This window comes from Mobula hypostoma, chromosome 23 (assembly GCF_963921235.1).
Source record: "Mobula hypostoma chromosome 23, sMobHyp1.1, whole genome shotgun sequence".
Lineage (NCBI taxonomy): Eukaryota > Metazoa > Chordata > Chondrichthyes > Myliobatiformes > Myliobatidae > Mobula > Mobula hypostoma.
The window spans coordinates 30539046-30565518 of NC_086119.1; the positions used below are offsets into that span (position 1 = coordinate 30539046).

At 39.2% G+C, this 26473-nt stretch overlaps 1 protein-coding gene across 3 annotated transcripts in view; it reads right to left on the minus strand.

Annotated features, from left to right (window-relative positions):
- dhrs11a (dehydrogenase/reductase 11a) overlaps positions 1-26473 on the minus strand; it is a 133708-nt gene that overhangs the window by 13872 nt on the left and 93363 nt on the right. For 2 of the 3 annotated variants that reach the window (XM_063031317.1, XM_063031315.1), the window contains exon 4: positions 4970-5099. In XM_063031317.1, the coding sequence (XP_062887387.1) occupies positions 4970-5099 (130 nt within the window). Of the gene's footprint in view, positions 1-4969; positions 5100-15974; positions 22004-26473 lie in introns of those variants that run through there. The other variant, XM_063031316.1, reaches the window with a different exon arrangement.

Consider the following 26473-nt stretch of genomic DNA (forward strand, 5'->3'; position numbering starts at 1 on the left):
ATATCTGTAGTCGAGAAAATGCTTGAAACTGTCATTAAGGAAGAAATAGCAAAACATTTAGAAAGGAGTGGTTCAATTAGACAGATGCAGCATGGATTCAGAAAGGGCAGGTCCTGTTTGACAAACTTACTGGAGTTCTTTGAGGACATAATGAGTGCAGTGGATACAGGGGCACAGGTGGATGTTGTATACTTGAATTTCCAGAAGACGTTCGATAAGGTACCGCACATGAGAGTTATAAATAAGATACAGATGCATGGAGTCAGAGGAAGTGTATTGACATGGATAGTGGATTGGTTAACCAATAGAAGGCAGAGAGTTGGTACAAATGGGTGTTTCTCCGGTTGGCAGTCAGTGGTGAGTGGGGTGTCACAGGGGTCGGTGCTGGGCCCACAGCTGTTTACCATTTACATTGATGATTTGGAAGAGGGGACTGAGTGTAGCGTAGCAAAATTTGCTGATGACACTAAACTGAGTGGAAAAGCAAATTGTACAGAGGATGTGGAGAGTCTGCAGAAGGATATGAATAAGTTAAGTGAGTGGGCCAAGGTCTGGCAGATGGAATACAACATTGGTAAATGTGAGATCATCCACTTTGGAAGGAATAATAGAAGAGCAGATAATTATTTAGATGGTGGAAGAGTGCAGCATGCTGTTGTGCAGAGGGACTTGGGAGTGCTTGTGCATGAATCACAGAAAGTTGGCTTGCAGGTACAACAGGTTATTAAGAAGGCAAATGGAATGTTGGCCTTCATTGCTAGAGGGATTGAATTTAAGAGCAGGGAGGTCATGCTCCAACTATACAGGGTACTGGTGAGGCCGCACTTGGAGTACTGTGTGCAGTTCTGGTCTCCATACTTGAGGAAGGATATACTGGCTTTGGAGGCAGTGCAGAGGAGGTTCACCAGGTTGGTTCCAAGGATGACGGGGTTAACCTATGAGGAGGGATTGAGTCGCCTGGGTCTATACTCTCTGGAGTTCAGAAGAATGAGAGGGGATCTTATAGAAACTTACAAAATTTTGAAAGGGATGGATAAGATAGAAGTTGGAAAGTTGTTTCCATTGGTAGGTGAGACTAGAACTAGGGGACATTCTCTCAAGATTCAGGGGAGAAGATTTAGGATGGAGAAGAGGAGAAACTGTCTTTCCCAGAGAGTGGTGAATCTGTGGAATTCTCTGCCCAGGGAAGCAGCTGAGGCTTCTTCACTAAATATATTTAAGAAATAGTTAGATAGGTTTTTACATAGTAAGGGAATTAAGGGTTATGGAGAAATGGAGTTGAGTTTACGGACAGATCAGCCAACATCTTATTGAATGGTGGGGCAGGCTCGATGGGCCGGATGACCTACTCCTGCTCCTATTTCTTATGTTAATTGGTCTTTGACGATATTAGTAATAGGATTGTAGTGAACAGAAACCCCAGCACTCTTTTAATACTGCTGGGGGTTGTTTATGCCCATTTATGCAGGTGCATGACATATGTTATGATCCACTCCTCTGATCAAAGGTTCAGTGGCTCCATTTAATATCAGAGAGTGTATACAGTATATAACCTGAAATTCTTACTCTTCACAGACATCTATGAAATGGAAGAACCTCAAAGAAAGAGCCCCAAAGAAGAAGAATCATTGTGTCAGCTTAGATCCTGTCCTCAAGGTTGGAAATTTTAAACATGGTCTTCTTTTTCTGCAAGTCAAAACATCACCTATGAATTAAATGGTACCTAAAAATAAAGTATAATACACAAAATATGTTTGTACGGCCGACTGTTAATTTCCTTGTACAATGAGACCATAGCACAGGGGTTCCAAATCTGGGGTACGGACACCTTGCTTAATGGCATTGGTCCATAGCATTAAAAAAAAAGTTTGGGAACCCCTACCATAGAAATTCAAGTCAACTTCAACCTACTCCAATTTGCCTACCACTGGCAGATGTCATCACCCTGGTCCTACGCTCACCTCTGGAGCATCTGAGTGGTAAAGACACCTACATTAGACTATCATTTATAGACTCCAGCTCCAACCTCAATATTATAATTTAAAATAAATTCATCACCTAACTCCAGAGCCTGGAAGTCAAAACCTTCCACTGAAACTGGATCCTCTACTTGCTGATCAATATTAAGATAGGCAGCAAAACATTGTTGCTCCACAAGGTTATGTCCTTGGCCCCCTACTCTACTCCTTGTATGCCCATGACTACGGGGGCAGATCCCATATGCAAGTTTGCAAATCAGACCACTGTAGCGACCTGTATCCCAAATAATGAAGAGTTGTAAGTACTGGAAGGAGATAGAGAACTTCATAACGTGGTGTCATGACAACATTCTCCCACACAAAATCAGCAAAACAAAAGAGCTGGTCATTGATTTCAAGAAGACATGGCCCTGTTGGCAAGTGTTGAGGTTGCTGAGCTCCTCCGTTGGTCAAGGTTGACCACGTATATTACATCCTAGCTGTCCACGTGATACGCAAGCCAAGGCAGTACAATATGGACAGCAAGCTGTTGCCCCTGCAGCAGGCTCCCCCTCTCCACGCAGCTGATGGATCCAAAGGAATGGCAGAGACCGATACAGTTTGGCACCTGTGGCGTTGCACGAGTTGCCAGTCAGCGTTGAAGTCAATGCAGGACTCTTAGGTTCTCCAGCTCCAAATTTTTCGTCAGGGTTTGCTCCGCCATGAGTAGGTCTAGCCACAAGGCAGTGGAGGTCTGAGATCAGAGTCTTCTTTCTATGAGCTGCCATCTACCTGAAGTGACTTGTAACACGCCTTTGCTCCTTCTTCTGTCAGTAGAAACTGTTCCACTGTGCTTAGGAGCTAAGTCACACATGAAGGCCAGGAACTAGACTAGGTTGTCAGAAGCAAATTGAAACACACACCATTTGGAGCATATCATAGGTAGTGGGAGTTTATCCCCACCATGATAACCTTAAGGAGCCTAGTAATGAAGTTGAGAGCTTCCAGTTCCCAACAGTGAACATTATCAATAGCCTGTCCTGGTCTGACTGTAGACTAGAAAAAGCTCACTAACATCTCTACTTGCTCAATGGACTAAAGAAATATAGCATGTGTGTGGGAAACCATGTATATAGGTTGTAACTGGGTTACCTATCTGGACTTGCCTGGACACACCCCTCTGCTGACTGCTCCTGTAGCTCCTCCCACAGACCCCTGAATAAAGGCGATTGTGTCACTGCTCCTCCCTCAGTCCAGGACAGATATTCAGCACGGACGTGGGTCCATTTTACTGTTAATAAAAGCCTTCCAGTATTTCCTCTACTTCCAGTCTTTTGGAGTAATTGATAGTGCATCAATGTGCCCATTTACCTTTACCAATTCTTATCAATGCACATAGAAAGCATCCTATCAGGATGCATAACAAATTGGTACAGCAACTGCTCTGTATCTGATCGCAAGGGGCTGCAGAGTGTTGTGGACACAGCTCAGCACATCATGGAAACCAGCCTCCCCTCCATGGACTTTTTGCTGCATCAGTAAAGCTGCCAGCATAATCAAATACTGTACCTCAACCAACCCTATCAGTCCTCATGTTTCAGTCCTGATGAAGGGTCTTGGCCTGAAACTCCAACTGTTCATTTCCCTCCAAAAAATGCCGCCAGACCTGCTGAGTTCTTCCGACATTTTGTGCGTATTGGTCAAGATGTCCAGCCTCTGCGGAATCTCCTGTAACCTCCAAACGTTCACCCTTCTCGCCTCTCCCATTGGGCAGAAGGTACAAAAGCCCGGATGCACATGCCGCCAGGGTCAAGACAGCTTCTGCCCTGCTACTGAATGGTTCACAAGTACAATCAGATGGACTCTCGACTTCAGAGTCAATCTTGCAACCCTATTATTTACATTGCCTTTGTCAGAGCTGGGGAGCAGCCAATACCTGCCAAAAGAACATCTGCAAGCATTCTGGCCTCTGCAAGGGACTGGCAGCTGTTGGTGGACCTCGAAGGGCAGCTGAAGTTCCCCACCCATATCGCAGCCACCACCCTGCGACCAGACATTGTCCTAGTGTCGGAGTCTACTAAGCAAGTGGTGCTGCTGGAGCTGACAGTCCCATGGGAAGATAGCTTGGAGGAGGCCTTTGAAAGGAAGCTCTCCAAGTACGCAGGACTGGTCAGCAACTGTCAGCAGGCTGGATGGAGAGCGAGGAGTCTCCCAGTGAAGGTTGGTTGTAGGAGATTCATAGCCCGTTCTTTAGTTAGGGCCTTCAGCATTTTGGGCATCGAGGGAGAGAGGAAGAGGAGAGCTATCCGCAGTACCACTGATGCGGCAGAGAGGGCCTCAAGATGGCTGTGGCTCAAAAGAGGGGAGCCATGGAGTCATAAGTAGCTAGCCATCTGGACACAAGCTGGGGTCTGATCAGCCCCGGCTGGGTCACCTGGAGGAGGTTGTATGATGTTGAAAGACCCGAAACACCCGATGATTCCAGAAACATCACTGAAGATGTGTCCAGAAGCATCAATAGATGTATGTACACAGTACCTGCACTGCAATTACTCTGTGGCCGATACACTTTAGTCTACATCCTGTTATTGTTTAACTTCATTCTACTGCAATCCACCGTGTAAAGATTTGATCTGTGCGAACAGTACGCAAGACAAGCTTTTCACTGTATCTTGGTGCATGTGACAATCACAAATCAATTATAGTTCACAACACAGGGTCATCCCGTTTATTTCACTGCGCTGCAGCGTAATCGGGCAGTATATTACAATCTCACGGTAATCTCAAAGCCACGGTGGTGAGACATTCGACAAGCACGAAGATTAACCCTTTACAATACAGCATCGTTAGACACATAAAGGAGAAGGAAAATTGAGGCACAGGGAAGAGAGGCGTGGAAATGCAAAATCGCCACGAATGGTGAAATATGCTAAGGGGAATTTTTTGTCTTCGCAAGAACAGGGATGAACTTTAAGGTGATCGTTAACTTGTGATATCGAGGTTGGACTTACTGTGGCACGGATGTTGCTACTCTGGTCACACAGTTCATACCGAAGTCCATCAGTCAGTGCAGTCACAGCATACTTCGTCAAACCGTAAAAGTGGATCAGGTTGCTTGGGTGCGAAATGTGGCCTGTTATGCTGAAAGGAAAGTGCGCAGGCAATTATAAAAGAGGCACCTAAAATATTAATGCTGGAACAAAGTTACATTACAATCAGTAACTACTAATTGCTTTTGTGGTTCTGCCTTTGCTGAAATCTAGAAAAACTTCTCAAAAAACATTTTATAAAATTATAAGTTTAAAGTTAATATATTCTTCATTGTAATGCAAGCGTTGCTCACAGAACCAATTAACCCTTTCAGTTATAGATCAGGGGTTACGAACAAAGTTTCAGATGTACAAGATTTTGACAGTTTTCCAAAAGCTGTATAGAGAGGCAGCTTGGCAGCACTCAACTTGCTATTTTTCTATAAATTTACTTGTCAGCTTGTATTTTCAATTTAAGAATGGAAAGTTTATCTTTTTCTAAAATATTAACAAATATCAAATTATTATTCTATGATCAGCTACATATGAACTACATAAACGTGTGCAGTTGAAATACAGTCTAATATCCCTCCAAAAGCTTGTCCTGTAACATAAAACTGTAGCTAACTTTTTCAAACAAGATGTGACAAGAAAGGAAAGCAAAAAATAAAGCCAAATTTTTCATTTTGTAAGTCAGTTCAAGATTTACTTTAATTTTGTCTCTGACCGCACTAATGTGGAAAGCTTCATTTAAAATGGCTAAATCAATCCTCTGTAGGTTGCACACAAATGAATTTTGTAATGTAGATCAGTTTTACCATCCTTAAAAACGTTTAATTTATATACTTAAACTAAAATGGATAACATCAGTTTCTATCTGTAGGGAAAAGCATCTAATCTCACATGGGTTCTTGAAAGTTAAACAGATTCGCAATGATATTGCTCTAATGTTGAATCAGTCCACAATGAAATGTTGAGGAGACAACTGATTATTAAACATGGTTTGCTGAGTTAAAATGGAAAATTAATATTTAATCTCTTAAGATTTACTTCCGCGCTAGAAGAAACTTCTGTTTAGTAAGTTACACAGAGTTGAAATCTTACTTGGGTTAAGTACAGGCAACTGACTTAAATTACTTCATTGACAGATGAGCCTCTCCAATTCAGCATACATGGTGTAATCATACATGCATGATATTTATGGGCAAACATACTGCAAATGAATTAAAAGTACTGGAAGCTCAAATGTAGTGGAAACTTCTCTCCAAATTATTTTTGACACAAGTCAGTTCAATAAAAACTAACTAATTAACTAATTGTCTGATGGAATATTTGTGCATTTCTCGCCTAAAACCAGTGTTCCTTTCTGGCTTGGGTAGTTGATCTAGAAAAACTTAGTTGCCAGTTAACCACAACTGTGAGATAAATGGCATATGATAATTAACAAATACTGTGATAGTATTGCCACTTAAAGACAAAATCATCAAAATGCTTGGCAAAATAAAAAAAAACAAAGCAGCAACCACAAAACATACAAAAAGTTTTGCTTTGGAGAAAATATCATTTCATAAATTCACAGTAGAAAGAGGCAATTCAGACTGCTGCAATCTGTGTCAAATAAGGTAAGGAGCCATTCAGACTAACCCCATTTTATATGAACATAAGATATGTTGCAGACACTGGAAATCCAAAGCAACACACAAAAAACTCAGCAACACCCATGGAAATGAACAAACAGTCCACGTTTCGGGCCGAGACCCGTGATCCGTTGCACGAAGATTGCAGAAAATCATCTGAATCATTTCACTGAATCTAAAAAAAGTTCCTGTTTCCACCTCTCCCTCAGGTGGCAAATTCTAGACACACAGTTGAGGAAAAGCGCCCAGCTGATTCTACAAATGACCTTAAAACTAGTTATGATCCTCTGCTGAATTTCCCCATTCCATCTGTCTGAGGTTCTCAATTTTAAGCATCTAAATTATATCTCCTCGCAACCTCTTCTGCATGAAGCCTATCATTTACCCTAGTCACTCTATTCCTACACTTAAAATTCTCCAGATCTGACGTAAATCTGCACCCGCTCCAATGCCTCCAGTAGCTATTTGTAATGTGGTGACTGGAAATGTCCAGGACTCCATCACTGAACCAAGCAATGTTTTTGTACAGTTTAACAAATATTCACCATATTTCAAGCCTCAACAAATAAAGTATTCCATGATCCCTCTTAACTGCTTTTTTGATGAATGATGAGCTACTCAATATGTTACCTCAGATTCTTTCTTTGGAGATGCTGCCCAGTTGGCTGAGTATTTCCAATATTGCTTTATTTTTAATTTCTGACAGTCTTTTTTTTAATCAATCTCATCCACACTTTCTGCTATCTGTAGAGGTCTGTGGGGCCATAATCTCATCATACTCCTCCACACTTCTCAATATCCATCATTTATTATGCATCCCCTTGTGGGCTTTGCCCTCATCAGGATTTCCACAAGTAAATTAATTTGCCACTCTACCACTCATCTGGCCAATCCATTGATACCTTTACAGCATTATTTAAAGACACCAAAAATTCTGTCTCTCTACTGGGGGGTAAAATCTGGATCTCCCCATCTGACATATTGGGATGAAACCACAGTTCACCCTTACCTCAAGATTTTTTGTTTCATGTATCCAAATCTGAGAATTTGGACCCAATCCAGACTGACTACATTGTCCAAGGTGCTAATTAGCATTTCCATGTATGCAAATAGAAAATAGCCAAATTCATAACTCTGATGGTATTGATAGAAGAGCTGCTACCAGTTTCAATCCTGATATCCGATGCCATGAGGAGTTTCCATGTTTTCCCCATTATTGAGAGTCTCCCATTGGGGTTTATGATTTCCTACCACACCACCGAAGCCTTGTAGGATAGGAGATTAGTTAGCCACTGTAAGCAGCCTTAAGAGAGTATAGGCAAGAGGCAGTATCTGGAGATAGTCGATGGACACATGTAGTAAACAAAGTCGGTGCTTGTTGGTCAGCTGGTATCAAGTGGGCCAAAGGGAATGTTCCTGTTCTGTATGATTCTATGAATGTGTAGGTATGCTAGACAAATTTATCCCAACTATCCCAACTATCATTGGAAGGACAAACCAATGTAGAACATACAGGGTTAATGGTAAGGCACTGAGGAGTGCAGTGGAACAGAGGGATCTGGGAATACAGATACAAAATTCCCTAGAAGTGGCATCACAGGTAGATAGGGTCGTAAAGAGAGCTTTTGGTACATTGGCCTTTATTAATCAAAGTATTGAGTATAAGAGCTGGAATGTTATGATGAGGTTGTATAAGGCATTGGTGAGGCTGAATCTGGAGTATTGTGTTCAGTTTTGGTCACCAATTTACAGGAAGGATATAAATAAGGTTGAAAGAGTGCAGAGAAGGTTTACAAGGATGTTGCCGGGACTTGAGAAACTCAGTTACAGAGAAAGGTTGAATAGGTTGGGACTTTATTCCCTGGAGCGTAGAAGAATGAGGGGAGATTTGATAGAGGTATATAAAATTATGATGGGTATAGACAGAGTGAATGCAAGCAGGCTTTTTCCACTGAGGCAAGGGGAGAAAAAAACCAGAGGACATGGGTTAAGGGTGAGGGGGGTAAAGTTTAAAGGGAACATTAGGGGGGGCTTCTTCACACAGAGAGTGGTGGGAGTATGGAATGAGCTGCCAGACGAGGTGGTAAATGCGGGTTCTTTTTTAACATTTAAGAATAAATTGGACAGATACATGGATGGGAGGTGTATGGAGGGATATGGTCCGTGTGCAGGTCAGTGGGACTAGGCAGAAAATGGTTCAGCACAGCCAAGAAGGGCCAAAAGGCCTGTTTCTGTGCTGTAGTTTCTATGGTTTCTGTCATCAAATACACCCAGCTTTTGATATGGAAAATGAAGGGCATAATATGTTTTCATGATTTATTCTCTGATAACTGTTTCATGTCTTTTGAACAGTTGTCCAATAAATATAATTTGCCCAGATCCCATTTTTTTTTTTAGATATTTACAAATAAGAAACTTTTTAAATACTATGCTTCCTACCTTTCCGACTTCACACTCAACTGATATCACAGGAAAAAAAATTAGGTTTAAATCCTTATCAGAAGGGTTTAATAGCAATTATTTATGCCATAATTATGAAAATACAATCAGGCATATCTGATAAAATTAAGAATGAATGGGAAAGGGAACTTCAACTTCAATTATCTATAGAGAAATGGGAGAAAATTTTTCAATTAGTTAGTTTTTCTTCTGTACGTGCTAAACATACGTTGATACAACTTAAGGTGGTGCATAGGGCCCACATGTCTAAAGATAAACTAGCTCGTATAAATCCTGTTTGTGACAGATGTCATTCTGAAGTAGCTTCTTTGACTCATATGTTCTGGTCTTGCCCTCTTTTGAAAAAAATATTGCAGAGATATTTTTGATATTATTTCAACAGTTTTGCATATTGATTTGCAACCTCTATCCTATGACTGCAATTCTTGGTTTACCAATGTTAGAACATAGTTCTCTATCCTCTTCAGCCCATCGGATGATTGCATTTGTTACATTAATGGCTAGAAGATCCATTCTATTGAATTGGAAAGAGAAAAGTCCCCCTACTACATTTCAATGGTTTTCCCAAACTATATCATGTTTGAATCTAGAAAAAATCAGAAGTGCTACTTTTGATCCTTCGGTTAAATTCGAAGAAACTTGGAGGCCATTTATTCAATATTTTCATATGATGTAGTCTGACCTTTTCTGAATCCTTTTTATTAACCTAGGGTATATGGATGGAGGAGCAGAGTTAACAACATTAATGATGTATTTGATGTAACATATCAGCCTAGTCTTGATATGTTTTGTTTGTATTAGTTCTTTTTTTTGGGGTTCAGTTTAGTTCAGTTTTTTTTTACTTTGGTTTTTTTTTTGATATTTTTTCTTTTTTTTCCTCTACCATGTTCAATCATTCTAAGAGTTTGGGAGGTCAAATATACTTGTATTATCTGTAGTTTTTAATTGCGTATGTCAATTATTAACAATGTAATCCCAATCTCTCTGTATTAATACTGTTGTTATGTCTGTACATTTGAAAATCAATAAAAAGATTATAAAAGAAACAAATACACCCGGCTGGTGGCATAGTGGCATCAGCGTCGGACTTCGGGACGAAAGGTTCCGAGTTCGAATCCAGCTGGCTCCCCTGCACGCTTTCCATCAGTGCTGGGTTACAAGCTGGTGATCTCTTTGGAAACTCACCCGGCAGAAGGCAATGGCAAACCAATGCTGTAACTTGCCTCGTATGCAGTTCCCCACCTCAGAGAGGAATGGAGGGAAATCGTCCGCTACCCAGAGAAACTCAGGACGGGACGTACCTTTCCTTTCCATCATCAAATACAGATTAATTGTTCATCACACAAGCATCAGGTAACAATCTATTATCATTCAGAACTGCCTGTTTACCTGTTTTGAAGTCCTTTGGTACTGACTTTCCATTCATCAATAACCTACAGCTTACCAAAGGCAGTACAAAAGTAATATCAGAGAAAACTGCTGGAAGAACTGAGTGGGTCAACAACATCTGTGGAGGCAAAGAGGTGATTAACATTCTGGTCTGAGAACAGCTGGTTTTTAATCATTCTCCAGATGCTATCATCTGCAGCCTCATGTATCTCCATAATAATGACCCTAACATACACATGCTTGGAAAACATCTGTAGTTCCTTTCATCCATCCGTGGAGTGTATTTCTTTCAAGAATCTATAATTATGTATTTGGTTCGCAATCTTTGCTTCTGCCTACTCTTCCCTGCCCATCCTCTGACAAGTATCCCTTTCACTTCGATGTCAAGAATTATATATTGCATTCTTGGAAGTGCAAGTTCCAGTTCATGTCCAGAGCAAAATTCTGTGGAAATTTGATGGAAAAACTCAGATAAGGTGGCATCTGCTCAGAAAAAAATCATGATCTGTAGCTTCCTGAGTTTGAAGTTACAGAAGAACAGGTTTTATAAGGCAGAGAGAGAGGATGGAAAGAAGGCAGATGTGTGCAATAGGCTGGAAGACAGATATTATGTTGCAGTGGTACAAGGTGTTGGTTGCTTTGGGATGTAGGGTGTTCAGTTTAGGTCACTCTACTATAGGAAAGTTGCCATTAAGTTGGAAAGAGAGTAAGTATAAGGATATTGCTGGGACTGATGGGACTGGGTTATGGAGAGAGGATGAGCAGGTTGGGAAGTTTTTCATTGTAGTGTAGGAGAATAAGCTTATAGAGGTGCATAAAATCATGAATGGTATTGACAGGATCAACAAACAATCTCCCCCTCCACCCAGGAGTTGTTGAAATTAACTAGAGACCATAGTTTAAGGTGAGAAGAGAGAGATTTGATAGGAACCTGAGGGTATCCTTTTCATCCAGAGGGTGATCAGTGTATGGAATGAGTGGTTAGAAGAAGTGATTGAGGCAGGTACATTAGCAAACATTTAAAAGGTACTTGGACAGGTAAATGAATAGCAATAGGTTTCTATGACATGGGCAAAACTTGGGTAAATTGGCTTAGATGGGAAGCTTGGGTTGGCATGGGCCAGTTGGGAAAAGGGTGCACTTCTATACTGTATGACTCTCTGAAAAGAAGGATGATTGTTTCAATCCACATCAATTTAAAGGCAACATCTCTGACAGTGAACTTACCCTAATTAATGTAGATGGTAACAGAAGGGAAAAGATTAGTTTAGAAAAGTTGTAAATGGAAGCAGAATCTTCATTTGCAATTGCAGGAAAATACTGCAGATGCTGGCAACCTGAGATAAAGTCACAAAATGAACATTTGCCAGAGAGTTTTACCAAAATGCTGAGTCCATAAGTTTTTGCATGCAGGAATGAGAGATATAGTATCCAACTGGTTACACTGGAATGCATTTTGAACAAGATGACAAATTAACAGATTTTTTTTGTCTGATAGAGGGTGACAAGAATATGGAGATACAAGAAACTGCAGAAACTATAACCTGGAGCAAAAAAAAACACACCAAACAAACAAATAGCTGGATCAGTTGAGTAGACAGTGTCTGATGAAGCAGGGGGATGGTTGACACTACAGGTGCTGATACGGGAGTCTTGCCCTAAAATGTCAATCATCCCTCTGCCTCCATGGATGCTGCCTGATCCGCAGTTTCTTTTTTTTTCAAGAATATAAAGCTTGCTTTTGCACAGAGTGGTTAAAGATTGACATTGTGATGAAGGGTTCCTGATGCAAACATGAGAAGGAAGTAAGTACAAGCGTTTTTAATTTGGAGGTGGCCCACATGGATGCCAGAACACGACTTAAGCCCAACGTCCTTGCAGTGTTTGTTATTTATCATAAAAATCATTTACTACGGCTACAGAAATCTAAATATTTTTGTTAATCCCGATTTGCATATTATTCCAAATATCGCAGTAACCTGATCATACATTTAAACAAGTCTTCCCTTGCTCTATGGCTCAGCTGCTCGTGTTTTATATACAAGATACTGCACAATTTTTAATCCTTTCCGCTCCACTAGACAAAAACATTCAATTTGCAGTTTTCGTTCAGTTGCTGAGGCCTTTTGATGAAATGCTATTTTACTTTCATGTCTAATTGTATCCAAAGCAAAGCCCCAATTAAAAATTACTGTCTTTTCTACAGGACAGTGAACTCTAGGTTCATGCCCGTCAATTAATAACCACTTAATGCGGCCAGGCAACCATTAATGTTCCTTGATTGGAATGCCTAATACTGGCCTTGGGGAGCACAGACAATGCGAGTACTTAGTACAAATATATCTCCCCCACATAGCCTTAATATTCACTTACATATGCAAGTCAAATACTCATTAAATTTCTTATTCAAGAGCTTATCATTCAGTTACTGTTTTTCCACAACAGAGGCAACTGCAGAATGATTAAATGGTGTACTTTTATAATAAAACATGTAGCAGAGTTAATTATCAGTTACTCGTTTTGTCTTTTAAACAGTAGTTGGTGTTTCCTAACCATTTGTTAACATGGCAGCTTTTACTGACAATGTTTAGCTATATTTCAAATATCTTAAGGTGCCCTCAATGCACAGTGAAGAGGTAGATTCTCTCATACCCGTATATTCACCTTTTAAAAGCTCAGCAAGCTTTCTAAAGGCACTTGTTCCAAGAGACGCTCAGATATTAACGGGCAATGCTTAAATGTCATTGAGAACTTCAACATCTGTTTCCTATCCTGTTACCCATTATCTTTGACTGGAAAATTCGATTTACTGTTCTTAATTCAAATGGCTCACAGGGGAGGTGATTTCAAATCTGCCTTTCTTTGCACTGGGAGTATTTGCAAGTTGTAGTGTGAAATGCATGCAAGGTAATTGATCTTCAGATTAAGAATACCTTCCTATCTACAACCAGCAGTTTTCATTAAACATAAATACATAAGAGAAAAGATGAAATATGAAGACAAGCTAGCCAATACTATGATACCAACATTTTTTTCATACATATATGAGGTTACTATGGATATCGGACTGGTGGAAAATGACACTGGAGAGGTAGTAATGAGGGACAAGGAAACAGCGGACAAACTAATTAAGTATTTTGCGTCAATGTTCACTGCGGAAGAGACCAGCAATATGTCAGAAATTCGAGAGTGTCAGGGGGCAGTAGTGAATGTACCTGCTTTTACCAAGGAGAAGATGCTTGGGAAGCTGAAAGGTCAGAAGGTAAATAAGTCACTTGGACCAGAAGGACAACACCCCAGGGCTCTGAAAAAGGTAGCTGAAGAGATTGTGGAGGTATTAGTAATGATCTTTCAATTATCTCCAGATTCCGGAATGGTTCTGAAGGAATGGAAAATTGTAAAGGTCTCTCCACTCTTGAAGAAGGGAGGGAAGCAGAAGAAAGGAAATTATGGGCCAGTCAGTCTGACTTCAGTGGTTGGGAAGATGTTGGAATCTAAGGATGAGGTTTCAGGGTACTTGGAGACACATTGTAAAATAGGCCACAATCAACATGGTTTCCTTCAGGGGAAATCTTGATTGACAAATATGTTAGAATTCTTTGAGAAAATAACAGACAGAACAGACAAAGGGAAGTCAATGGATGGTAACAAGGTAAGAGCCCATGGTATTACAGGAAAAATACTAGCCTGGATATAAAGTTGGCTAACTGGCAGGAGGTAAAAGTCAGAATAAAGGGGGCCTTTTCTGGTTGGCTGCTGGTGACTAGTGTTTTCTGCAAGTGTTGGTGTTGGGACCACTTCGTTTCACATCATATTTGCATAACCGTATTGATGGTTTTTCAGCCAGGTTTGCAGATGATAAAAAGATAGGTGGAGGGTCAGGTACTGCGAGGAAGTAGGGAGTCTGCAGAAGGACTTAGACAGATGAAGAGAATGGGTAAAGAAGATGGAATATAGTGTGGAGAAGCATATGGTCATGCACTTTGGTAGAAAGAACAAAGGTGTAGACTATTCTAAATGGGGAGAAAATTCAAAAATCTGAGGTGCAAAGGGGATCAGAAGTCCCTGTACAGGATTCCCTAAAGGTTAACTTGCAGCTTGAGATGGTGGTAAAGGCAGCAAATGCAATGTCAGTATTTATTTTCAGAGGACTAGAATGTAAGAGCAAGGATGTAATGCTGAGGCTTTATAAGGCATTAGTCAGACTACACTTGGTGTATTGAGAGCTGTTTTGGGCTCCTTATCTAAGAGTATGTGCTAGCATTAGAGAGGGTCCAGAGGAGGTTCACAAGAATGATTCTGGGACTAAAGGATTAACATATGAGGAGCGCATGAGGGCTCTCGGCCTGTACTTACTGGAATTTAGAAGAGTGGGCGGGGGGAGAAGGAGGAGGATCTCACTGAAACCCATTGAATATTGAAAGGCCTAGATAGAGTGGATATGGACAGGATGTTTCCCACAGTTGGTGAGTATAAGACATTTAGAATGGAGATGAGGAGAAATTTGTTTAGCCAAAGGGTGGAGAATCTGTACAATTCACTGCCATGGAGGGCTTTGGTGACCAAGTCAATGAATCTATTTAAAGAGTAGTTTGACAGGTTTTTGATTAGCCAGGGCATCAAAAGTTTTGGGCAGAAAGCAAAAGAATAGGGTTGAGGCGAATAATAAATCAGCCATGATGGGATAGCGGAGCAGACTTGAATTAGGCTGATTGGCCTAATTCTGTTCCTGTGTCTTATGGTCTAGTATTGGCTAAACCAGAGATAAGGGTTAGAATAGCAGCCCATCATCTGGTAACCTAAGATACCAGCAGGAAAAAAAAGACAAAACAAAAATTTGCAAAAATTTATGCATCGGTTTAAACAAGCAGGGAGGTTTCAGCAGCAATTGGGACCTGGGGGCGGGGGGGTCATGCTTCATATCTTCATATTTATTTCATTGGAAATTCTTTAAATTGCACCAAAAATAGTAAATGCATTTCATGCCTGTGGTTAAGAGAAAGAATGAGTCACCCAAACACAATTCATAAGAGCATAAGATATAGCAGAAGAATAAAGCTATTTGGCCCATTGAGTCTGCTCTGCCATTTCATTATGGCTGATCCAATTTTCTTCTCAGCCCCAAACACCTGTCTTCTTCTCTCCGTATCCCTTTATGCTCTGACCAATCAAGAATCTATCAACTTCTGCCTTAAATATACATAAGGACTTTCATACCTGTGCCTCACAGTCTTGTCGGGGCCATGCACGTTCACAATTGGCAAATATCATTGTGTTGCAAGGACTATCCAGATATTTGAAAGTGCCAGGTATCAACATGTTTGTAGTGCTTATTTCAAAACAATGCCTTTAATACAATAGGATGCTGCTATTCCATTTTGCACTTAATGTCCACCATAAGTAAAAACAGTTTTATGACCTTGCGTGGTTTTTTTTTGCCAGTTCCATTCCTATAGTTTGTTATCAATTATTTGATTTTATAAAAGGACCCCTCCCTCCTTAAGTCACAATAAAGAAACCGGAAATAGTATTGCAATGAAGTTGGATAAGTGTGACAAATATCAAAACAATTCTATAAGCTACAGCTGTGCCACGGCTGTGTTATTGTTCACAATGTGACCTGCTGAAAAAGGAGACTCCTTCGTGACAAACTGGAGCATTCACAAACTTTTTTTATACCATGAACCCCAGGTTGGGAAGTCTTGAACTAGAGCAATAAAATGTGATTGTTAAAATGCAAATATAAAGCTATGAGGAACAAAGTGCCTTTTAAAGTTGCATCGAGTGTCTTCAAGTATCCCAACTTAACAACACTTGTACGAAAGAATACAATATTTATATTGGGTGTTTTAATGTGCACAATGCAAAAGTAACATGAACATTAGACAAAGGAAACTGGTAAGGTTGCAATTTTACATAACACTTGCAATCAAAGCATTCTTTCAATAACTTTGTTACTGTCCTTATCTAATGATCAGAACTTTCACCGGAGTGTGATTTCACAATATTCAGCAGATCCAGTATCATAACAAAAGTTATTTATTATATATTGACTCAAGAAATACTTCACATTTGTTAATTTAGCAGCATCAGTCAACTTCTACAGAAACAGTACAATAGTGTTGATTAAATAATAATTGAAAAACTTGCATTTATTCAAAACTAACTCCACATGTTAAATATAAAAACTGTCGACAAACCAAGTTAACATGAGTAGAATTGAAAGAGTTTGCTAGTGAACAATTTTTCACGATAATTCATCACAAAGATATATCTAGGTCAATAGAGGTTTGCTAACACTTTCGTCTTCTGCCCATATGAAGTACAAATGAATTTACTTTTGCATTAAGAAAGCCTAACTTTATAGAAGGACAACACAGAATGAAATTAATAAATGAAGGTTTTCTATTATTTGATGACAGTGATCAGATCAGAGGCAGGAATAATTAAATATTAATCTGTTGAATTTACCTAAATTGATCCAGCACTAATTATCCGTGGTTAGCAAACAAAAGTGAAGAATTAGGGTTTGAGAAAAAGAATGAGGTGCAGATTCTACACCGTTTGAATGCTTTTAAAATCATGGACAAAACAGCTGGGATTTTTTAACATTACAAATTTTTGCCCAGTGAAAATGGGATTTTAAACCTTGGTCATCTTTCATGAATAAGGATAATTGCAACTATGCTGCTGGAACAAATGAACATTTCTGAACTAACAAAAATAGATGCTCAACCGAGTAAAGATAATGTTCCCTAGCTGGAAGTCACAAGTTTTCAGCTCAGACTAACCAACTATGTTGAACAGTATTCTACTTAAAATTTATAACCAGCATTTAAAAGGGAATTTACTAAATTTGCTGCAGTGAAAATCAAGGGTCAATCTTTTGAACGTCTGTAATGTAGATGTGCCTTCAAACTTCACAAGTTAATTATTTTCATTACTTGCTCCTAGCAGTGATTATCCAAGTGGCAACAATTCAACTTATTGTCTGTAAATATTTGCAAACCAGGTGATGAAATCACCTCACTCACACCCCTCTTTACGTCGGCAGCACAGCAGTTTCAAACACCCGGGAGTTCATATCTCAAACAACCTCTGATGGTCCCAGAACACATCCTACGCGATCAAGAAAGCTCACCAACACCTCTACTTTCTGAGGAGACTGAAGAGAGCTGAACTATGCACATCTATACTCGTGGCCTTTTACAGATGCACAGTATAGGGCACCCTAAACTGTCCAACGCATCACTGGCTCCAGCCTACTGGTTATCAAGGAAATATATATATATATAGATATAGATATAGATATAGATATAGATATAGATATAGATATAGATATAGATATAGATATAGATATAGATATAGATATAGATATAGATATAGATATAGAGAGAGAGAGAGAGAGAGAGAGAGAGAGAGAGAGAGAGAGAGAGAGAGAGAGAGAGAGAGACAGACAGACAGACAGACAGACAGACAGACACACACGCGCCAGGTTAAGGCTAGCATGTAGGAGAAGGCTATGTAGCAGCCACACCAGGACCACCAGACTCAACAGCAGTTACTTTCCCCAAGTAGTAAGGCTGATCAACACCTCTATCCACCCCCCAACTAATTTATCATTTCTTGTCAGAGCCACCTTTTGTACAGACACTCCTGTACCTAGTATCATTTTATGTACAATCAATATATACAAGTTATCTTATGTATTTATATTGTTTTTTTAAAATATTGCATTCTTTATATTATTGTTTTTTTTGTGTTGCATCGGATCCAGAGTAACAACTATTTTGTTCTCCTTTACATTTGTGTACTGGAAATGACATTAAACCATCTTGAATGAAATGTCAACAAGCCTTGAAAATGTACTAGCCATGATATATGTAATTAATAATGATATATGTAATTAATTGAAAGTGAAATAACACAGTATGGACTATTAAACAATCTGGAGAAAGTTTAAATGGCTATAACTTTTAGTTTTAGCATTTGATAATTGTCCCAGCATTCATGCTGGTGAACCTCAACTTTTTCAGCAGTTACACCAGTAATTGGCAGAGCATTAAACCAGAATACAGATTTGGATGACAGTGACATTTCATACCCAGGGGACTTCATGTGGCTTTTCATTTATGCAAATAACCTATGAAAAAACTATACACATATTAAAAGAAAATCTTGTATTACCAAAGCATATGAGATATTAACCTTGCTGCCAAGACAGTAGTGTTCATTCACAGTTAAGGACAATATAAAGGTTTCACAGATGTGTGAACTGTATTTCAAGTGCAGACTTATATCTTATAGACTTGTATCTTATAGAAACAAGAGTATGAAGTGATTTTTGCACGAGCACTAGATTTTACAAACAGTTCTCAAGGTCATTGCATGGCAGTAACTGTTCTTCATATTTGACGTTGAATTATTCATGTGAATATTGCTTAGCGAATAAATGCATTTTTTAAAATATCATGGGTATTTAGATAACAGAATTGAACACATGCTTCAGTTCATGGTGAAGGGGGGCAGTCGAGCACTTAGAAAGTGGAAAACACAATTTTAGGGGATTTGACAAATTGGGATCATGCCTAGAATTTAGATGGTTGAGAAAGATAAACAACATGGTTATATCAAGCAGGCTTGATCGTTAGCTCTCAAAGCCACATCAATGCTATTTTATCGTTATTCAGTTTTCACATATTCAACACCAATACATAGATAAGTAATTCAGTAACACCGTGCAGAATGAGAATGTTATTTGGAGGCCATGAACAATACAATGGTATTGTGCAACTTTTCTCAATTACTGCATCAATGCGGAAATTTTGTAGTTAGGATGGTTACACCAAGGCAGAAATCATTCTCCATGTTTGACAACAACTATTTGTATGAAATATTATTCAGAGAATAAGCAAACTATTACTTATACCACTGGTTCAGAGTTCTGGACTTACTAGGATACAGTGCTGAAAAATAGAAAACCCTGCTCAAGTTCCAGGCACGAATCATTACTCAATGATTTCAGCAGTAAAGCAAATACATTGATAGGCCAGGCAAGAATATAACTGGTTGGTAGCCGTACAGGTTGACTCCTGTTATAACAGGAGAATGCACACTTACACAAGTCAGCAGGCAGTTTCGAACTTTAGAAACAAGTAGTGGTCAATCTCCATTTATTTCTCCCACTCTAACCATATGAGAAAATACCCACTCATGCACAAACTTTGCAACGGGACAATTAGATAATGGATAGAATCATAAATCTGGGCAGAAGTTTCCCATTCCGTTTGTCCACCTGCACTCTTAAGAGATGGCGGAAGGAAAAAGTATAATAAAAGTCCAGCATTGTTGCAGAAAAACAAATACATTCTCAACAATCTAGAACTTGCAAAGGCTAAAGGTTTACTATACACATTCTCTTACCTTATTTATTTGATTTTATTTAAAATGTTTAAAAACAGCCAATGTTGCATTTAGTGACAAAACTGTGTCTAAAATATTATGTTTGAATTATATGAGGAGCTGGGTAATTCAACTCACAGAAGTTTCACATAAGATCTTCTGAATCAGCTCCAGCAGGAAGTTGATTAGTAACTTTGAATTTAATTTGGCACTAATAAGAACAAATAAATAATTGGAGTTCACTTTGAACAGTTCACGAGGGCTATGTGCGTTAAAGTGGTAGTGCCACCCAGTGATATCTTGATGGTTAAAGTGGCAGAACAGGATGATAAGACAATCTTAAGAAAGAAGCCCATCCTTAATCTGCAGGTATTTTTAATTTATTGACATACAGAGCAGAACAGGTCCTACTGGCTCTTCAAGCCATGCCAGCCAGCAATTCCCCCGATTTAATCCCAGCCTAATTTACAATGACCAATTAACCTACAACCAGTACGTCTTTGGACTGTGGCAGGAAACCCACACTGTCACAGGGAGAACATACAAACTCCTTACAGGCAGCGGAGGGAATCAAGCCCCCTGGTACTGGTACTGCAAAGCATTGTGCTAACCACTATGCTACCATGCCACAACTTGCTAGAGATTTATATAAAAGCTCCTTTTAAACCTCTTTAATATAAATTTCCCCTTTCAAACTTTATTGATTAGGGATAATTCACCATTGCACTAAATTAGCATTCGAATCACCAGAGGGTGTATTTCTACAAAACAAGTTATGTGGAATTATCCAGGCTTCAATTATTCACATTTAACTACTACACTGCTGTATGATGGCCTCTTGATATAAAGATGATGTTATCCTTAGAAGTACGGCGCAAGGTTACAACCAAACATTGCAGGTGCACTTTGTACAAGATCATTAAATGGCAATGTGTGTTCAGTCATGGCTGAACAATAGACTTGGGAAGCAAAATATTGTTTTCTTGTTTAGTTATTTTAAATTACAGTACATATTTATTAGTCTGTATGACATTAGTCATGCATATCATTTAACTTTTAAGATTGAAATGAAAACCAAGATCTAAAATCATTAGCAAGCAGACTCACAAATTACAAGAGGTTGCAGACACATGTATTGGCGCGTGTTGAGTGGTCTGAATTTCAATAAAATTAAAAACCCAAAAATTTCCTTTAATTTTGGATTAAAATGATGACGGCCATTGAAGGCCACGGAACAATTTTCTTCAGCAATCTTCTGAGTGCAGTTGTTATTCATCATCTCAGTGTATTCAGTCAGGAAGAGAAAACAGTAAGAGACAGTTGAACATTAATAGTCAAGAGAATCTAAAAAGAGAACTTTAAAATTTGTTTTGGAATCATATGGTTTCATTATTATTCTGTAATCTAGGTTCCTCTGTATTTAAAAAAAATATATATAAAAACTAGATCAACCTATTTCCTGGTGTGTAATATTATTCTAATCCATAATGAAGCAGCAATAAAAACATAAGTAATTAATGTAATCACTCTATAGCAATGAGACTAGTTATCTATTACAATCAATTTTCAATTATACCTTTAAAATAATCCTTTGAAAACAGTTTACAATTTCATTTATCTTTACTAAACGGGATTTTCAGTGCAAACCAGTGTGGAGATCAGCAGATATGCACACCTACAAAGTCACACAGTTTTACAATTTAAAAAATCTCTATGAGCTGAAAGGTTAGGTGGTCAAGCATCATTTTCTCCACATACATAAATGCAATCACCCTTCATACATTTTTGTACCTTTACTGCTACAGTTGGCACTAAAATGATCTGCAGCAGTTCGAGGAGACATTAAATAGTTAAATGGTTTGCCTTAAAAGAACAGGTTCTGCTCCTACAGCAAGTTTGCCCAGTACTGGCAAGGAATATCTGGAGCAAACAGAAGACAAATTCTACCATTTATGTATGGCCAAATGAAATAGAACACCTATCTCAGACACACTCCTTAGCATAATATTGTTAAAAAAAACTGTCCAGCAGAGATTTTCGTGCCATTACGTATGTTGCTAGTTGAGTATGGTTGCGTTTCCAATTGCTATAACTGTTGTTCTGTTGGCCGCATTTGAAGGTCTCCAATCTGAGCCAAAATAAAAAAATATATAGTCAGTTAAGTAACACCAGTACATATTTTAGATGGTAGATGTCACAACCATTGAAAGTATCAACATTAGTAAACTTCACTTCATTTAAAGAATGGAGTTCCAAGACAAAACGCAATGAGATCAGATTAAAATCAAGACCATTACTATCAATCATTTCGATATATTTTCTTATATAAAAAAGCAACAAAATTTTATAATAGAATAACAACTCCTCAATGAGCACAAAAATGAAAACTGCAGATATTAGAAAGCAGAAACAAATATCTAATGCTGGAAGCACTCAGCACATAGAGAAATGGAAACTGAATTAACATTTTAGGCGAGAACTGATTTCTTCAACTTGAAACTTTTTCCCCACAGATACTGCCTAACCTAATGAGTTTTTCCCCATCAATTTTCTGCTTTTATTTCAGTCATGGACAAAATGTCTGAGGGTGGGATTTTACTGGAAAGAAAGGGTTATTTCTTGGACAGCTGAGGAAGACAGCACCAGCAGATATGGAAACTTTCTAACTCTATCAAGTGCTTTACAGATTCCATAATATATATGCAGAGTACTGGATGTCTGCCACAAAGATAAGCATTTGTAGTTGAAAATATCTTTTGCAACAAATCAGGTCCAAGCCTCTAAAGGAGAAACTTCAAAGGACAAAGACACAGATCATTAGGAGGAAATGAGGAAGGCAATGTGGGAGATACACTCCAGTGGCCACTTTGTTAGGTACACCTGCTTGTTACTGCAAATATCTAATTAGCCCATCACGTGGCAGAAATTCAACATACAAAAACATGCAGAGCAGGTCAAGAAGTGTAGTTGGTATTCAGACCAAACATCAGAAGAGGAAGAAATGTAATCCAAGCGACTTTGACCATGGAATGATTGCTGGTGTCAGACCACAAGACCATAAGATATAGGAGCAAACTGCTCACAATATTCCAAGTGTGAGGCCTCACCAGTGCTTTATAAAGTCTCAACCTTACATCCCTGCTTTTATTTTCTAGTTCTCTTGAAATGAGTACTAACATTGCATTTGCCTTCCTCACCACAGACTCAACCTGCAAATTAACTTTTAGGGAATCCTGCCCATCGAGTTTGCTCTGCCTTTTCATCATGGCTTTTCCAATTTTCTTCTCAACCCCAATCTCCTGCCTTCTCCCCATAGCCCTTCATGCCCTGACCAATCAAGAATCTATCAACCTCCACTTTAAATACACATAAAGATATGGCCTCCACAGTGGCCTGTAGCAATGAATTCCACAGATTCACCACTCTCTGGCTAAAGAAATTCCTCTTCATCTCCATTCTACAAGGACACCTCTCTATTCTGAGGCTGTGTCCTCTGGTCTTAGACACTCCCACCATAGGAAACATCCTCTCTACATCCACTCTATCAAGGCCTTTTGCCATTCGATAGGTTTCGATGAGGTCACCTCTCATTCTTCTGAATTCCAGAGCCATCAAACGCTCTTCATATGACAAGCCATTCAATCCTGGAATCATTTTTGTGAACCTCCTTTGAATCCTCCTCAGTTTCAGCACATCCTTTCTAAGGTAAGAGGCCCGAAACTGCTCACAGTACTCTGAGTGAGGCCTCACTAGTGCTTTATAAAGTCTCAACATTACATCCTTGCTTTTATATTCTAGTTCTCTTGAAATGAATGCTAACATTGCATTTGCCTTCCTCACCACAGACTCAACCTGCAAATTAATCTTTATGGAATCCTGCACAAAGAACCTTAGAACCTCGGGTTTTTAAAAAAATTTTCCTCTTCATTTAGAAAATAGTCAACCCTTCCATTTCTCCTACCAAAGTGCATGACCATACACTCCCCAACACTGTATTCAATCTGCCATTTCTTTGTCAATTTTCCTAATCTATCTAAGTCCTTGTGTATCCTCTCTACTTCCTTAAAACTACCTGCCCCTCCAGCTATCGTATCATCTGCAAACTTTGTAACAAAGCAATTAATTCCATCATCTGAATCATTGACATATAATGTAAAAAGAATTGGTCCCAACACAAACCCCCGTAGCCAGGAAAGGCTCCCTTTATTTTCACTCTTTGCCTTCTGCCAATCAGCCTCCGCTTTACCCATACCTAGAGTCTTTTCTGTAATACCACAGGCTTATAGCTTGTTAAGTAGCCTCACGTGTGGCCACTTGTCAAAGGCCTTCTGAACATCCAAGTACACAACATCAACTGGTTTTCCTTTGTCTATCCTGCTTGTTATTTCTTTAAAGAATTCCAACAGATTTACCAGGAAAGATTTTTTCTTGAGGAAATCATGCTGACTATAGCATATTTTATCACGTGCCTCCAAGTATCCTGAGATCTCATCTTTAATAATCGACTCCAACATCTTCCCAACTACAGACTAACTGGCCTATAGTTTCCTTTCTTCTGCCTCTCTGGAGACTTCCGGTAGCGCTCATGGAGTGAAGTCGCGTTCTTCACTCGCTCCATTACCTCTGAGTTTTTTCTCTCTATGGTCAGCTATACTTTAATTAACTATTAAGGCATCAATTTTTACAATACTTTGAATTAAACTGAATTCTCTGACAATTGGATGATACTGAGATCGGCTATGTCTAAGAACGGGAAAGACGGCAAGGATGGTAAACCTCCGGTTAAACCGAAAGCTACGGATCTCCCTCCGACTGAATCACCGGTGACTTTGAAAGCGATATCGGAGTTAATTCAGAGGGAAATTTCAACCTCTGTTAGGGAGATGATTCGTACAGAAATTATGGGCTTTGTTAAAGACCTGATTCATACGGAAATCTCAACTAAGTTCCAGAAAATTGCCGATTTAATTGATAAGATGCAAACATGTATTGCGGAACATCAGTCGGCTATATCTGATCTTCAAAAATCCGCGCAACAAAGTGAGCTTAAGATGGGGAAAGTCGAAGAAACAATTAATGTAATGAAGAAGAAACTTGACTTTTTGACTTTTAAAAACTCTGACTTGGAATCTAGAATGCGACGGCAGAATTTACGAATGATTGGCGTCAGGGAAGCCGTGGAAGCTAACAACCCTATGAAATATTTCTCCCAACTTTTAAAAGATGCATTCCCTACTGTATTTCCTGACCAACCACCGCTACTGGATCGTGTTCACAGAATCCCATCATACTCGTCTAGGTCAGATAGACCTAGGCATGTTATCTTACGTTTTCATTACTTTCTTCTGCCTCTCTCCCTTCTTGAAGAATGGAGTGACATTTGCAATTTTCCAGTCTTCCAGAACCATTCCAGAATCTAGGGATTCTTGAAAGATCATTACTAATGCCACCACTATCTCTTCAGTGACCTCTTTCAGAACTCTGGGCTGTACACCCTCTGGTCCAGCTGACTTATCCACCTTCAGACCTTTCAGTTTCCCAAGAACCCTCTCTCTGGTTGTGGTAACCTCACATACGTCATGCCCCATGACGCCTGGAATTCCCACCACACTGCCTGTGTCTTCAAATCCTTATTCAGTTCATCTCTACTTCTCAGAAACTGCTGATCTCCTAGAATTCTCAGGCCCAACAGTCTCTAGAGTTTACAGAGAGTGGTGCAAAAAATAAAAAAAACATCTAGCGAACAGCAGTTCTGTGTGTGAAAGCACTTAGTTAATGAGGGGGGCCAGGAGAGAATGGCCACACTGATTCAAGCTGACAGGAAGGCAACAGTAACTCACATAACTGATTATTATTTGACCAGAAGAGCATCTCTGAATGCACAACACATCTAATCTTAAAGCGGATGGGCTACAGCAGAAGACCACGGACATGTTCTCAAATGGCCAATTTATTGGGTATAGGACGATCCTAATAAAGTAGCCACCGAGTGTATACTGCTATAAACCACAAAAGTGAAATAAATATTTAGGTTTCCAATAATTTAACAACCAAAGAGAGCCAGACCATTACCAGTGTAATAACTTCCCTTTTGAAAACACCATAAGACCATCATCAAACCATACAATAAGATCCCAAGCCTAACAGTCAAATTTTCAATCACAGCAGATAGATTTTAAGGAGATTCCTGTATGGTGAGAAGCCAAATAGAGACATAGAAAAGACAGGTCACACATCATGGAACCAGGCCTTTTGGACTACCTAATGTGTATTGAATACTGAAAAGTTTCACTGGTCCCATTTTTTCTCCATACTTCGATCATCAACCACTCCTACCACATTGCCCCCTACCGCCCTTGACTATAATAATCACCTACAAGGCAATTAGTGATCAATTAACCCAGTTATCTTTTGGTGATGTGGGAAGAAACGCAAGCACCTGAAGGAACCCACACAGGTAGAACATGACAAATGAAATGTTGATCTTTATTGCAAAATAGATTGAGTACAAAGGGAAATCTCGCTAAAACTTTGCAACACTTTAGGGAGAACATTCCTGTGGAACTGTGTACAGTTTTTGCTGCCTTAGAATATTTCC